This window comes from Echeneis naucrates, chromosome 16 (assembly GCF_900963305.1).
Source record: "Echeneis naucrates chromosome 16, fEcheNa1.1, whole genome shotgun sequence".
In the NCBI taxonomy this organism is placed as follows: Eukaryota; Metazoa; Chordata; class Actinopteri; order Carangiformes; family Echeneidae; genus Echeneis; species Echeneis naucrates.
In genome coordinates, this window is record NC_042526.1 from 21,458,744 (window position 1) to 21,472,407 (window position 13,664).

Here is a 13,664-nt window from a genome sequence, read left to right on the forward strand (position 1 = left end):
CTGGGGGCACTACAGTAACAATATAAAAAGTAATTTCTGCAAAGCGGAATATGATCGGGGTGACTTTTGAAGACTGGAAAATGAATCATGTACTCATCCCGGCAGCAGCCCCCCCGAGGCACTCTAAAAATTTCTGCCAAGGAATTTTCTAGTTTTACCTCTTGTGCTCTTTTTAACCCAGTGAGTTAGAGATCCACTACCCTTTTCTGCCTCACACAGCTCTTTTTGCTGCTTAATACGTCTGTTTGCAAGGCATCTTTGCACCATAGAATAAAATATTATTATGAATAACAGAAAATGAATGAGAAAGAGAAGAAGAAGGTTGTGGGTTCGGTCCCCGGGCCTGGAGCCTTTCTATGCGATGTCATGCTCTCCATGTGCGAGTGTGGTTTTCCTCCCACAGTCTGCAGATGCTTGTCTTGGTTCAATGGTGACTCTAAATTGCTAATAGGCTTGAGTGTGCTTGTGTTTATATGTTGATCCTGCAATAGATCTGTCTTGGGTGTACGCCATAATCGCCTGAGATGCCAAAGATTGGCTCCAGTGCCCTCTGTAATCCTGATAGGTAAGCAGTTGAAAATGAAATGAAACAACAGTACTAGTTTTCTCTGGACTTAAAAGAGAGTGATCTGGCATAATGTTTAGTCCTGAGAAGGTGTACTCACTGGTATAGATATATGCAGAGGCACTGCCAGGTATTTTTTGGGCCCCATGAAAAGAATCTTTACAATTTATAATTTTTATAAATTTTCTGGGCCCCTCTCAATCATGGGCCCCTAGAATCCTTCTCTAGGGTAGGATATGCGATACATATGTGTGTATAAATATTTTTGCTTTGAGGACAGGTTCTCTTTGTTACCTCTGGCAGAAAATACTCTGAAAAAAAAAAAGGAAAACTCAAGAACCAAAGGCCACTGAATAGCCTTGAGTATGTACACAATACATGCAGTTCGATCTTGAACAAATACAAACAGGCAATAGTTATAGGCAATAATATGCTGAAGGTTTGAAGTTTATCCTTTTAGCACTTTACTTTAAATACAGACTGTCTAAAAAACGACACTAAGATAAAATTAATGGATGAGCCATTGAAAAAAACTATGAGGAAAGGATTAACTCTTCAACTATTCAAAAAAGTATTATTAATTTCATAATTATCATTATTATCATCTTGTGAAAATAAAAAAAACAACCACTTTGAGGAAAACCTATGTAAATGGGTTTGCACAGTGCAACAGATTTAGTCCGGACCTGGCCTTTAGGTTTTCTGTTTGACAGGAAAGCAAAGGGCAACATTTTCTTTTCTTTTTTTTTTTGGAATGCATAAGCGTTTATGTAAAATATTGAAGAGGTCAGATATAGCTACTGCTAAATTGGCACACTTTTCTGTGCTCTTGGGGGTCTGTGGTCTTGGGGAAGTCCATGGAGAAATAATTTAAACTGTATTGACCCTTGGTTGAAAATGTAAAAAACATGGACAATGGGTGGAGTGCATGCCCCATGATTAGGAGTCTAGGTCCAGGTCACTCTCCTTCCTCCCATTCCCTTTCACTCCTCAAGCAAATCTTAAGAGAGAGAGAGAGAGAAAAACAAACTAATCTGGACACTGGGGTTCAGGTCACGATATAACAATAGATCACAAAATGTCCACTGTTAGATGAAGTTGTAGAAACCAAAGAGGTGTTTGCATAACATCTTGCATTACCTATGACCTTGTTCATAACTTTAGACCATAGCAGATACATGCAAGATAATAGATAGATTGTATACTTATTAACTCTTTAATGCCTTCTATCTTGGGAGACTAAAGCCACCTAATTCTTCATAAATGGCTCTACAATTAAGGGAAGGTCTTTTGTCAGTTATGATACAGGAGTTGATGGTAGAAATTTCACCATCACATTGAATTTAAAGAAAAACATTTTTGAAGTTGGACATCTTTTGAGGTTTATGACAGAAAACTTGATAAGTACTGTAAGAAAATATTAGAAACAGGCAGAACAATTACTTTCTTTTGGGAAAATAAGTTCTGTTAGTTTATTGTAAAATGAGTATTTGTACTATTGACTGAGCTGATGAATTTTATAACCAGCAGATTTTTCCTTGCCTTTATTATCTCTTCCTCACTTATTATTTTTGAATAAAATACCAGGAGAAAGAAAGAAGCTGGGCATTGTGAAAAGATGTTCCAAAGACTACAGTGACTGATCAGACTCATTTTCTTGACTGGTTAGTGTGTTTGCATAAAGACTGCCCGCTAGTTTAAAAACTGTCCATTCAGTACCTAAAACAAGAAAAGAAGAAGTATTTCTTCCACTTGTTTGTGGGACCTGGCCTTAATTTCAACCTGACTGTATCTTTCACAGCAACCACCTGATTTAGTTACCTTTACTCACATTCACTAACTTTTCCTAACACGCTCCCAAGACATTAGATTGACTTGAATGTTTAAGTCTTTACACTTGTGTTACATTTTCAAAATAATAAAAAAGATCATACAGGAAGAAGGTAGTACGTATATCTGCATATCTATCAATATCTAGAGAACATACAACTACAATGTGTACAAACGGCTAGGCATAGTCTCTGTAATGTATTTACTTGGTACTGTACGCTCAGAAGAATTTAGGCTTCTCCTCTGTCAGGAAATTCAGGAAAATAGACTTTCACAACCATGGGCTTTCCTCAAGGAAATCCAAAAGTCTTAACAAGTTGCAAAAAGCACAATAAAACTCTGCTGAGAAAAACATGTGGGCTGCTATGTTTTGGGGCCAGAGTAGATGTGAGCTTCAGAAAGAAGATGAATTTGTGTATAACTCAAGAAATAAGTAGTGTCTCCCTTCAAAAGATTTTTCCTTTCTTCTTGTTCTTTTCCATTGTCCTGTGTGAAAAGAGTGAAAATAGAGAACATTAATTTCCTCTCAGGTGCATTATCATTAACAAAAAAACAAACAAACTCATTAAGCTTTGCAGGGACCTGGACCTGGAGTATCCTGAAATTAGATTATTTAAGTTACTTTGTTCACAATACTGACACTCTAAGGAAGAGTAAAAACACCCTAACCCTACCACCATACTTAGACATGGCTAATACTGTAATGTAGCTAACAATGTTATCAACTTAACACAGTCCTTCACAGTGCTGGACTGAAAAAATGTTTTATAATATCACCAAAAAAATCTATATTTAAATAAAAGAATAATATACTTTACTGTGCAACAACTAAGGGCTTGAACTAATGGCTACAAGGTGACCAGGAAATTCTAACCCTAACCCCTAACCCCTTTTCTAGACTTAAAAATACTTGAATAGTGTAAAAATAACACAAGACATAACACATGCGAATACCAAAACACTTGAAATGTGAATAGTGAATGAATTAATGTGTATGGTGATGATGTGTTACGAACTTGGAGGCATCCAGTTTCTGTTGTTCAAGAATTCTCTGCTGAGCCTCCCAGTTGGCCTTCTCCTCCTCAAACACCCGCCTCTTCTCCTCTAGCTCTTTATACTGCGCCTCCAAGTTCCTTTTCATCTGTTCGTGGCGTCGCTCCAGCTGAGGATGGCAACATTTGTTAGTCAGCCATTAAATTGAGTTCATGCGCTCACACACTCACACGCAGGTTAGGTCTCCATTGTGGGTCGCCTCTTTCATAGCATACCATAGTTCATTCTCAAGGTTCTTTGAGTTGAATGGGCAGATTTACTCAAATAACAAAGACATTAGAAATTAAATTTGGCTGGAGAAAATAACCCAAGGTCTACAGCATTGGTGTTATGCACATAATTTGAGGGAGTTTGAAGCCTGTGTTGCTGAACTCACATACAAGATACATGATACAGATACACTGATCGTCAAACACACCTCAGCCTCTGAATCCTTAAGTTTCTGCTTCTTCTCCTTAACCTTCATTTCGAAGACTTGTTCCATTTCTGCCTCCATCTTCTTCATTTTCATCACATGTTCCCTGCGCTCCTCCTCCATTTGTGCTAGGGGACTCCTGTTGATTACAGAAATTAGTTAGGACACACCATTCTGTGTTCAAAGACTCCGCTAAGCTTGCATGGCAATATATGATGGGTTTTGTCATATTTTAAATTTCAGTTTGTTCACTATATATTATCATATAACTGTATTTACCATCTCAGGTAGAAGCAAACCTGTCATTGAAGAGTTGAACTGTTTGAATGTTTGTTTACCACATTCCAAGTCATAACGTAATTTACAAAGCTGTGAAATTAGTCTTTGACTCAGTAACAGGAAAGTGCAAAACCGCAATATTAATGTTCTGCTCAAGCCGAGTGGAGGCAAATTTGGATAGATGTAATCTTGGTTTGAAACAAGGTACTGATAATGTTGAGATAAATGGCAGGAAGTACCAAATTTGGGGCGATCATTTTCTCCTCAAAATATCAAAAAGTCAAAATGGGACAGGATACAAGCTCTAAACATACTGTTTTTCCTAAGAAGTCCGCTTCAAGGCTCTCTCTGCTCTCTCTTCTAAGGTGCTGTATGCTTGCAATAGGAGCCTATTTTTATGGGTCAGAGCGGTGAATGTTGCTCAATCCCTATTGATTTTGAAGCAATGAGGTATATGTTTTTGCTATTTTCCTGAAATGGTCTCATTCATCATTCTGAGTCGCAAATCATCTCCATCTTTGCTTTACAATTCTGCTTAATACTGACAAAAAGTTATCAAAAACAATTGCATTCCTATTTGAAAATTTATTTTTTCTTTTGTTGAGATCAATTTTAAATATATACATTTCAAAATTAAAAAAAAAAAAAAAAAAAAAAAAAAAAGCAGTTGCAAATAAATACTCAGAGAAACCAAATCGTGCAAAGTTTTTTGGTGGATCCATGTGACCTGAGCTTTTGGAATGGCTGAAGGCAGCCATGAACTTCTTTGTATTTATCTGTGGAATGTGAACCTAAACCTGCTTTATAACCAAAATCATAAAAACAAACAAACAAACACACACACACAAAAAAACCCTAAGAAAAATAAAAAAATGAACATATAAATATGTAATCTTAAAACCAGAATAATACTATATGGAGTAAATGCTCCGTACTTAGTGAGCTGTCCCTTGGTCTTTGATGTGTCCACTCCATTACAGGTGACGGCGGCAAGTTTCTTACTGCGGTAATTCTCATAGTGGACATTGTTGGTGACATCTTTCAAATCCTGCATATGAGTCCTATTTGGAAAGGTTGGGTGGGGCAAAACACCAATTAGGGAGGTTAAAAGTTGGCTCATCCAAACCAAACAAAATAAATATACTAATTCAACAAGATTAAAGATTCAATTTCTTAATTTAGTTGACCTGGAATCTGAGTATTAGGCTTGACAAGTTGTTCCATTTATCAAAAGGTGAACAATTTTTAATCTGTAAAATCAAGCACTGTCTCACCTGATCAACATGTTGCGAAGCACAGTGAAATCGCAGTGTTCCCCATTCTCCACTGAAACACATAGGCAGAGATAGGAAGAAAGAGAGGGAAGATGACAGACACAGATGCCAAAGTTGTTACTCTTCAACACTTCGAAAAGAAATCAGAGTTGTAATATAATCATCTGTCCTTGAGCTAAAACGAATTTGATCATTCAACCTATACAGATTTTCTTACAAATAGCGTCACTGTCAGGACAATAAAAAAGTAATATTTGATTTATCTTCAGCCGTGTTCATATGTAGAGGCAGTCCCGGCAAAATTGTTATTATTGTGTTCATGGTGTATTAAATACTATGGTACTGTGGGTTTTATATGGTGGAACTTGGATGACAATAAATAACAAGCAAAACATTACAGAGTTACAATTATGCTACTTATCTCATGGTTCAAACACACATTTCATATGCAAGGTGGTTCATTCATCTCTTTAAAACAAAGGTTTTCACGTGTAGCCATTGTTTAAGGTGACAGTACAAAAAGTACACAACATCATTAGTTATAAAAGCACATTAACAGAGAGATACAACAAGGGGAACGAGACGAGGCCATGATCACATAGGATGATTTTGAGCACTCAAACTTAATAGTTTGTATTGAGGAAAATAGGCCTCAGTAAATATGGGCCCACTAATTACGTCTTTCCTGGAAAACTCTAACCAACCACTGCTGTGCAGCCAATTTCAGAATCACTGATCTATTTAGGCATGCTCACAAACATATTGTGGAACAGACAGCAAGACCACTGAATTCATTATACATTTCTACAATACACCAGCCTCATATCCATACATTCTATAGTATTAAAACTACAAGTTGGACCAGTAGCTTGTTGGCTGTTAACTAGTTTTGCTAAACAGTCATGTATGCAAAATAAGAATAAGTAATTTTATAAGTTATAAGTAATTATACTTCTTCTTTTTTCAGTTTTGTTATTTATTTGAAAGGGACAATACAATTAAAAGATGATTCTAGAACATGCCATTGAATTTAGATCTCTGATCTAAGTGTTCCGGTCTAGATACCTATTTTATAGTTGCCATTACAAGGACTCCTAGTTAGGAATGATAAAGCTCTGACAATTGAGTTAATTGTACTGTGCACCCTTGGGTATATAGTGTTCAGTTAATTTAAATCAATTAAGCGTGGCTACTGCTTAAAACCTTCTTTATATGCCCATCAAATCTCAGTTTTAGATCTAAAACTGTTTATGTTCATAAACCTTCCTCCTTTCTTGCTTTTAAAGTGTTCACTTGAGTCATATTTTGTAATTTGGAAAGACGTGCTTGTTGCCTTTTTCAAATTCAAAATGAGTTGATTATGTGGCAGCAACTGAATTACATCTGCAGAAAGCTGACAATCAGCCTACAGGCAACTTGCAGGCCATTTGTGAACAAACAAGAGAACAGCAGAACCCAATTTCAAACTTCTGGATTACCCTTTCTATTGTGTAGAAGGGATGAGGTTTGCAGGTCTTTTCACATTTCTTTCTAGTTTAAAGATATGACTGAAAAACTTAAGTTAAATAAAATACTATGGCCTTAGTTGACAGTGTATAATACCTTTTTCAGGTCTCCGAACACTTTCACATTACTTCTCACTATGGAGTGCTTTACATTTTGAACTGTGGAATGTTTTGTTGGATGTTGTTTGATAAAACTATTGAAAGAGTAACTTAAAGGTTCAGTATCACAAGTAAAAATGATTAAATGATATCAGGTTGACACCATTACGTACACTGACGCTTAAGTAACATTTGCAGACATTAGTCATTAGCCACCCTAAGCCACTTGTCACACCAAACTAATAATAAAATAAATGTCTACTGTTTTTCAGAGCTCATTTGTTGAAAGCAGTTACCATTTGTTTTGACCAGCTTTTGACAAATTGTTTTATTAAAGCAGCTTCAATAGTAAAAAAAAAAAAAAATACCATTGAGCATTATTGTTGAGTCTTATGGAAAGAAAGACTTAAGACAGCTTACTTTGGTGGTTGATTAATAACCGAGTTTGTGTAGTTGAGCCTGAGAAAAACACCTATCTGATCACAGCCTGCATCTGTGGGACCCTGACATAGTTAGAACACGCAGGGATTCTCAGTGAGAAAATTGAACAGAACTGGTCTTCGTTCTTTAGTATAGTTAGAAGGTTGTAAGTCTTCATCTAAGCAACAAAGACAACAAAGACATGACATGGTCCGACGGGATTCAGAAAAAGGACTGCTGAACTCCTGTGTGCAGTTGATCTTCAGTCTCCTCTTCATTGATATACAACTCCTTGTATATTCTGGTAAGCTTTCCTCCAAGTGGCATCATCATCGGGGAGCAAATAAGGAGGACACCTTACCATTGATGAAACTTAAGCAGTCCTGCCCCTTGGCATCCCAAGCCAGCCATTGACCTCCTGTCTCTTCTAGAGGGGGGAGCTCTGACGAAGGGGAGGGGTATGGTTTTTCAGTTACTGTCTGCGCCCAGCAGGTGGCTAAATCTGGGTCTTGAGCAGCTGGGTATAATATGGCTTAGACCTGGCCCACTTTGGACCCAGAAACAACCCACGTTTTGGCCCAGATTCAGCCCAGATTTGGCCTGGATCAACACCACAGCCTGCATGTGTCCAAGCTAACTGATTTAGGTTTGTAGAGGGGGAGGGAGTGTGGTAAGTTATATGATCTATGCATTACCATCTGTGGAAAGACTCAATGAGGAAAAAGTAGAGGAGTTAAGTGAGGTCAAGGGTCATGGGGGAAAAAAAGGTTCATACAGTAGTAAACAGATCTTACTTGTTGATGAATGACCAAAATACCTGATGTATATTTCGATGTTTTGCTTACTGCATGTCACTTTAGTTGGTATCCTTCAATCAGTGAGACATGGATTTTTGAATAAACTGTCTCCATCCATCAGGTGTTTTGAGCCTGACTGCTTTATCTGCTAGTATAGATTATTTAGATCATAATAATATACTGCATTGGTTCGATGATTCAACAGCACAAAACATTTGAACTAAAACATGCAAACAAGTGTGTATGCGGGACTCCTTTTCCAAACACCATACTTCTACATTTAAAATTCAATGTTTGAAAATTCATGCTATCAAGCCACATGTTAACTTGATGAGTGCAACGGCTATTACATGCCCTTTTGCAAAACACTAACTTGCCAATGCTCATGAACCTATAAGCAATGCGTTAGGCTGGTGGATCCCAATCCTTGGCCCGGTGATGCTTTAAGACTTAAACCTTTCTCACTTTACTCCAGCACAACTGATTCAAGTCAAACAAAATTCAGGGTGCTGAATTGTAAAGTGGGCAACAGGGGCAAATGCACTGCAACAGCTCAAACTGAGCTGCATATTCTGAGATGAAAATTCAAAAACGAAACAAAAAAGTAGAAAAGTAGTAGAAAAGCAGTAGAAAATAATGCAAATCAAAGGATTTGATTCTTCTCTCTTTTCTTCCAGGTCTGATGTCATTGCTGCAGATGTTTCTTTCCAACTTCATAAGTTTATACAGTATAATAATAAATAAAATGTTTTCATTTGACAGCTTTATAATAGCATTTTATAAATTTATTTTATTAAATATATGTATATTAATGCTGAAAGCGTTGCTCACAATTGATTAAAAGGCTAATATTTTTTTATTACAGTATTCCGGTGGTGACAAGTTTACTTCATCAAGCCATCAGCAGCTTCCAGCATCCACTTCGCCCTCCCCTTGGAGTCGTGGATCACTTCCATTTGGTTGTCTGGATACACAGTGCTTGGGTGGAGGTTAGGCATTGTGTGTTTTTGTATCATTTTTATATCTGCAGCATGTTTCTTTTTGCATGTTTCATCTATCTATTTTTTTAGCACTTGCATGTGTGGCTTTTAAATCTGCATTGCTTTTGCATTTGCAGTTTTTTGCTCTTAATGAGAAGGTTTAGCTGCCGCAGCACATTTTCCCCTGTTGGCAACTTTTCAATCACCTGGTAAAGCACAGCTAAGATTAAATGGAACTGCTACATGGTATACCACAGGAGCAAAGAAGGGAACCACAGCATTAGAATGATAGATCTATTGCAGCTGGACGTTAAGCAGCAATCAGCCTCTTGTTTTCTTCAAGACTATTCACAGCATCACACCTGAGACAAAAATAATCAAGGTTTTGGAAGCTTCCTGAGCATCCTAGAATGAACATCATCTAATGCAACTTATACTGTAATTCGCATTAGTTACCAGCATGTATGCATTATAATTGCAATTTTTAGTCAAAATACATTGTAATGATCATAGTATGATCTCCATGTTAATTGCTGAGATCTGGGAACACCTTGGCATGATAAAAATGTCTGATGGATCAGGAAAATGGTTTGACAGGATTTAAAGCAAAGCCTTTCATTTTGAACACTGAAAGAGGTGAACATGTCAGATTTTCATTTTTACTTCCAGAGAGTGCAGCTCGTCACCAAGGCCAGGGCTATACATTGTACATTACAAAATTCTAATTCATAAATGATCTAGATCTGCCCTGCTCCCCATTACTGCATCATATTTGGTGCAGTAATTTTTGTGTATTCTTAAGGACCAACCAACAGCAGTTAGTCCAAACTGATAAAAAATGGTTTAAATCATGTGGGATCTAGGTTAACTGTTGTTTTATCAACTGACTGCTGATGTCTCTCATCCTATCAAGCTTTGTGGTAATGTAACATTGTTCCCGTATCTCAGTAATGACTGTGGTGAGCTGTTAAAGCTAATAGAAATGGTAAGGCATAAATTGCAATAGCGCTCGATTAGCGTGAACATTCAGGGAGGTTCTGAAAGATTAATTTATTGATCGACTTCCAAATTAGGCTGTAGGGATAAAAACAAAAACTATCATTCATGAGTCCCCCTGCTACATCACTAGCTCTTTTGTTCAGTTATTCCTGGCATACACTATTATAAAAAAAAAAAAAACTAAGGACAGATTATATTATTTAAATCTTCTGTTGAAATGAATAAAATCTTAAAAAAAACAAAGCAATACAATTTGGAATTGGTAATTTGTTCTGGTGTAGCATGCAATATTTTTTTCTTTTTAATGGTTGTGGATTTATTTATTTATTTATTTATTTTCTCTCTTTTTATGAAGAACTTGGATATGTTTGATTTGGACATAGAGATATTTTACCATTTTAGACTCAGAGTCAGGCTCATTGTTCATAAAAATTTCATAAAGTGAATTTTTTTTTTTGAACTAGCGTTGAGGACAAAAGACATACACACCGCGAAGAAATAATAAACAACAGAATAAACAACATTCTAGACTAAGTTGTCAGTGGTGTCTGGTGGATTAACCATGTATCAGCAAAACTTTCTAAATTGCCCCAAAATACATAACATTTCAGATGTATTTTATAGCTCATTATTAACATTTCTGCTTCAAATGAAAACCAGATAGTATGTGCCACTTTTTTTTATTCTGTCTTTAATTCACACCACATTATATGGGGAGGATGACAAAGGATTACATTTTGTGTTTATAGCTGAATGGATATATGGTTAAAATAAACCCAGGGCATTGGTGGATTATCAGTAAAACATATGCTCTGTATTCACCCTATTACTATTGTCTCCACATAATTTATTTTATCAGTAAAATATGAGATATAAATGACAAATGCTGGCTTTAAAGAGTATTGCAAGTTTTTCAAGCCCTCAGGATCTAGTCCTACATTTGGTGGGGAACACATGAATAATTTTGGTGTACACAATTTCATATTTCATATTCTTCTTTGTTTTCAAATGTTTGAGGAAAAGTTCCCATATGTATTCAGCCCAAGTCTAATTAGAACATTGGCTTGGCCATTAGCCTTATGCTGAGACAACGCAGCAACATAAAAGTAGAGGGAAAGGAGAGATTGGAGAGTTTAGGGGACACCCTGGGGGACGCAGAGTGTGTTGAGGGCGGGAGGGGTTAGATTGAAATAAAGTAAAAAAATTGTGTTGTTTACCAAAAATGCCCTCTGTCAGTCATGGAAAAGAATAAGTGAAGAAAAAAGAAAAAAGAGAGAAAAAAAGAATGAAAGGTGAAAGACCACAGAGACAAAATATATATTACTTTATGCAAAGATAGATACAACATATCATCTTTCAGGGGACTTTAATACAAATGAAACATTGGAAGGAGCAACTACACTTCATTCCATATAATAGTGAAAAGGTGAAAGGCTGATGTCAGCTAGGTCATTCAGTGCTAAATGCAACTTTATCAGAACACACACCATAAAGGACCATCAATTTTTGATCAAGACCAAACGGGTAGAAATAGTGTGCATGTGTATTGAAGTGACAAGGGATAGGTTATAGCAAAGTAAAACTGGATTAACTGCCATAGAACCTTCTATTTGTTGAACAGTAACTAGGGCAACCCCATGATCTGGGGGTCAAAGTTCTGCAAAAGATATTAAACTTAATTATTGTATAACAAAGTCAGACCCCCTCTCTGAGTGTTGTAATGTGAGTCTCTTTGTTCTGTTTCAAGTAACCTATCTGGGAGATGTTGATGTCCATGCATCTGAGTCTTTTTAGCGGTGAAGGCTAGCTGTTCTTTATAAAACAGCTAGCCTTCACCGCATTTGAACACACAGGCACCAGCAACAAATGAGCTTACACATGCCATTAAACGGCATTAAGATAAAAGCAACATCTTTAAGGTGAACATGATCTCTGGATATTTCCTCCACTGAAGAAACCACCACCACCAGTGCACAGGTGTGGTGACAACTCGTCTTAATCCTGACAGCAGGTGGAGCATCAAGACATCCAAAATGTCTTAAAAGGAATGTTTGCTCTAGAGACAGCACGGCAGCATAGTGGTTAATGCTGTTGACCCAGAATAAGAAAAATAAGGTTGAGGGTTTGGTTCCCAGGCCTGAGGCCTTTCTGTGTTGGAGTTTGCATGTTCTCTCCGTGCTTCTGAGTTCACCTTGTCGTCAATGGGACACAGCAAGTACCCACTGGATGAGGTTAATTGTCTGATATTAATAGAAAGAGTTGCCAACATTATTTTTGGTGTCCTAGAGAATAAGAACGGAATACCCTATGGTGTCAATCTGGGCACAAAAATTGTTTAATTTTAAAAATCAAAAAATTTATGTCGCTTACTGCTAAATTTAAGTTGAAATTAAATAATACATGCAGCATGGTTGCATAGTAGTAAGCACTGTTGCCTCACAACAAGAAGGTTGTGGTTCCCGGCCTGGGGCCTTTGTGTGCGGAGTTTGCATGTTCTCCCTGTGCCTGCATGGGTTTCAAATCGTTTGGGTAAATTTGTGACTCTAAATTGTCCGTAGGTCTGAGTGTGAGTGTGAGTGGGTGTTGGTCTCTGTCTGTGTCTGTGTGTTGGCCCTGTGATGGTCTCGTGACCTGTTGAGGGTGTACCCCACCCTCGCCCAATGTGAGTTGGGATTGCCTCCAGCACCCCCCACAAGCCAGAAACGGATAAGCAGCAGAAGATGAATGAATGAATGTTGACTCTGCGGCTTAAAAGTGAAGCTTTGGATGTTGGGGGTGAGAAACTCCACGGCTTGTAAACAGAAATCAGATTGTCTAGAAGTCTATGTGAAAATGGCCCTACTTCCAATTGGTTTATTGCCTCAGTTAAATTTTTCTCTTCAAGTTCAAGCATTTAGTCTTAACTTTCAAGACCTCTTCAATACATCAGGATGTCTATCATGGTACCACTTAAGGTAGAATAGATGACAAAGCAGAGTTTGACTGACAGACTGTACCACAAACAATGACCTATCAGAGGAAGCACAAAGAAAGTTGAAGGAATCCCTCACGGTCCACTTTCTCCTTTCTTTCAAAAAAACGGCATGAAGGTGTGGCTTAGTCAGCATTTGTTTTGGTCTAAGATTCTGGTGGCTGTGAGAATCTTTCACAGAGCACAATAGTTGAACTGATACAATGTAAAACATAAAAAGCTTCTACATGAATACAAGCAACTATTCATTGGTGGGTTCGAGATAATGGAGCTTGACCACCATTCAATGAAGTTGGTCCTAGTGCTAGAATAGCACTTAAGTCCGACACCCTGTGCAACAGATGGTTGTTCATGGCAAAGAATAACTGGAAGCGCAACCAAATAATGTTATCACCTGAAACATGGCCATCTAATAAAGCACACCTGTCAGAATCAATCCCCTTCAATGATAGAAAATATTTCCTTTTTTTTAGCCTG

General features: G+C 37.3%; 1 protein-coding gene across 2 annotated transcripts in view; it reads right to left on the minus strand.

Moving 5' to 3' along the window:
- Window positions 1–1,263: 1,263 nt before the first annotated feature.
- Window positions 1,264–13,664, minus strand: part of LOC115056289 (septin-7-like) — a 43,196-nt gene continuing 30,795 nt past the window's right edge. For both annotated transcript variants that reach the window (XM_029522609.1, XM_029522608.1), the window contains exons 9-13: window positions 5,417–5,468; window positions 5,078–5,203; window positions 3,867–4,002; window positions 3,412–3,557; window positions 1,264–2,881 (exon numbers count right to left, since the gene is read on the minus strand). In XM_029522609.1, coding sequence (XP_029378469.1) covers window positions 2,842–2,881; window positions 3,412–3,557; window positions 3,867–4,002; window positions 5,078–5,203; window positions 5,417–5,468 — 500 coding nt within the window. In that variant the 3' untranslated portion in view covers window positions 1,264–2,841. The remainder of the gene's footprint in view (window positions 2,882–3,411; window positions 3,558–3,866; window positions 4,003–5,077; window positions 5,204–5,416; window positions 5,469–13,664) is intronic.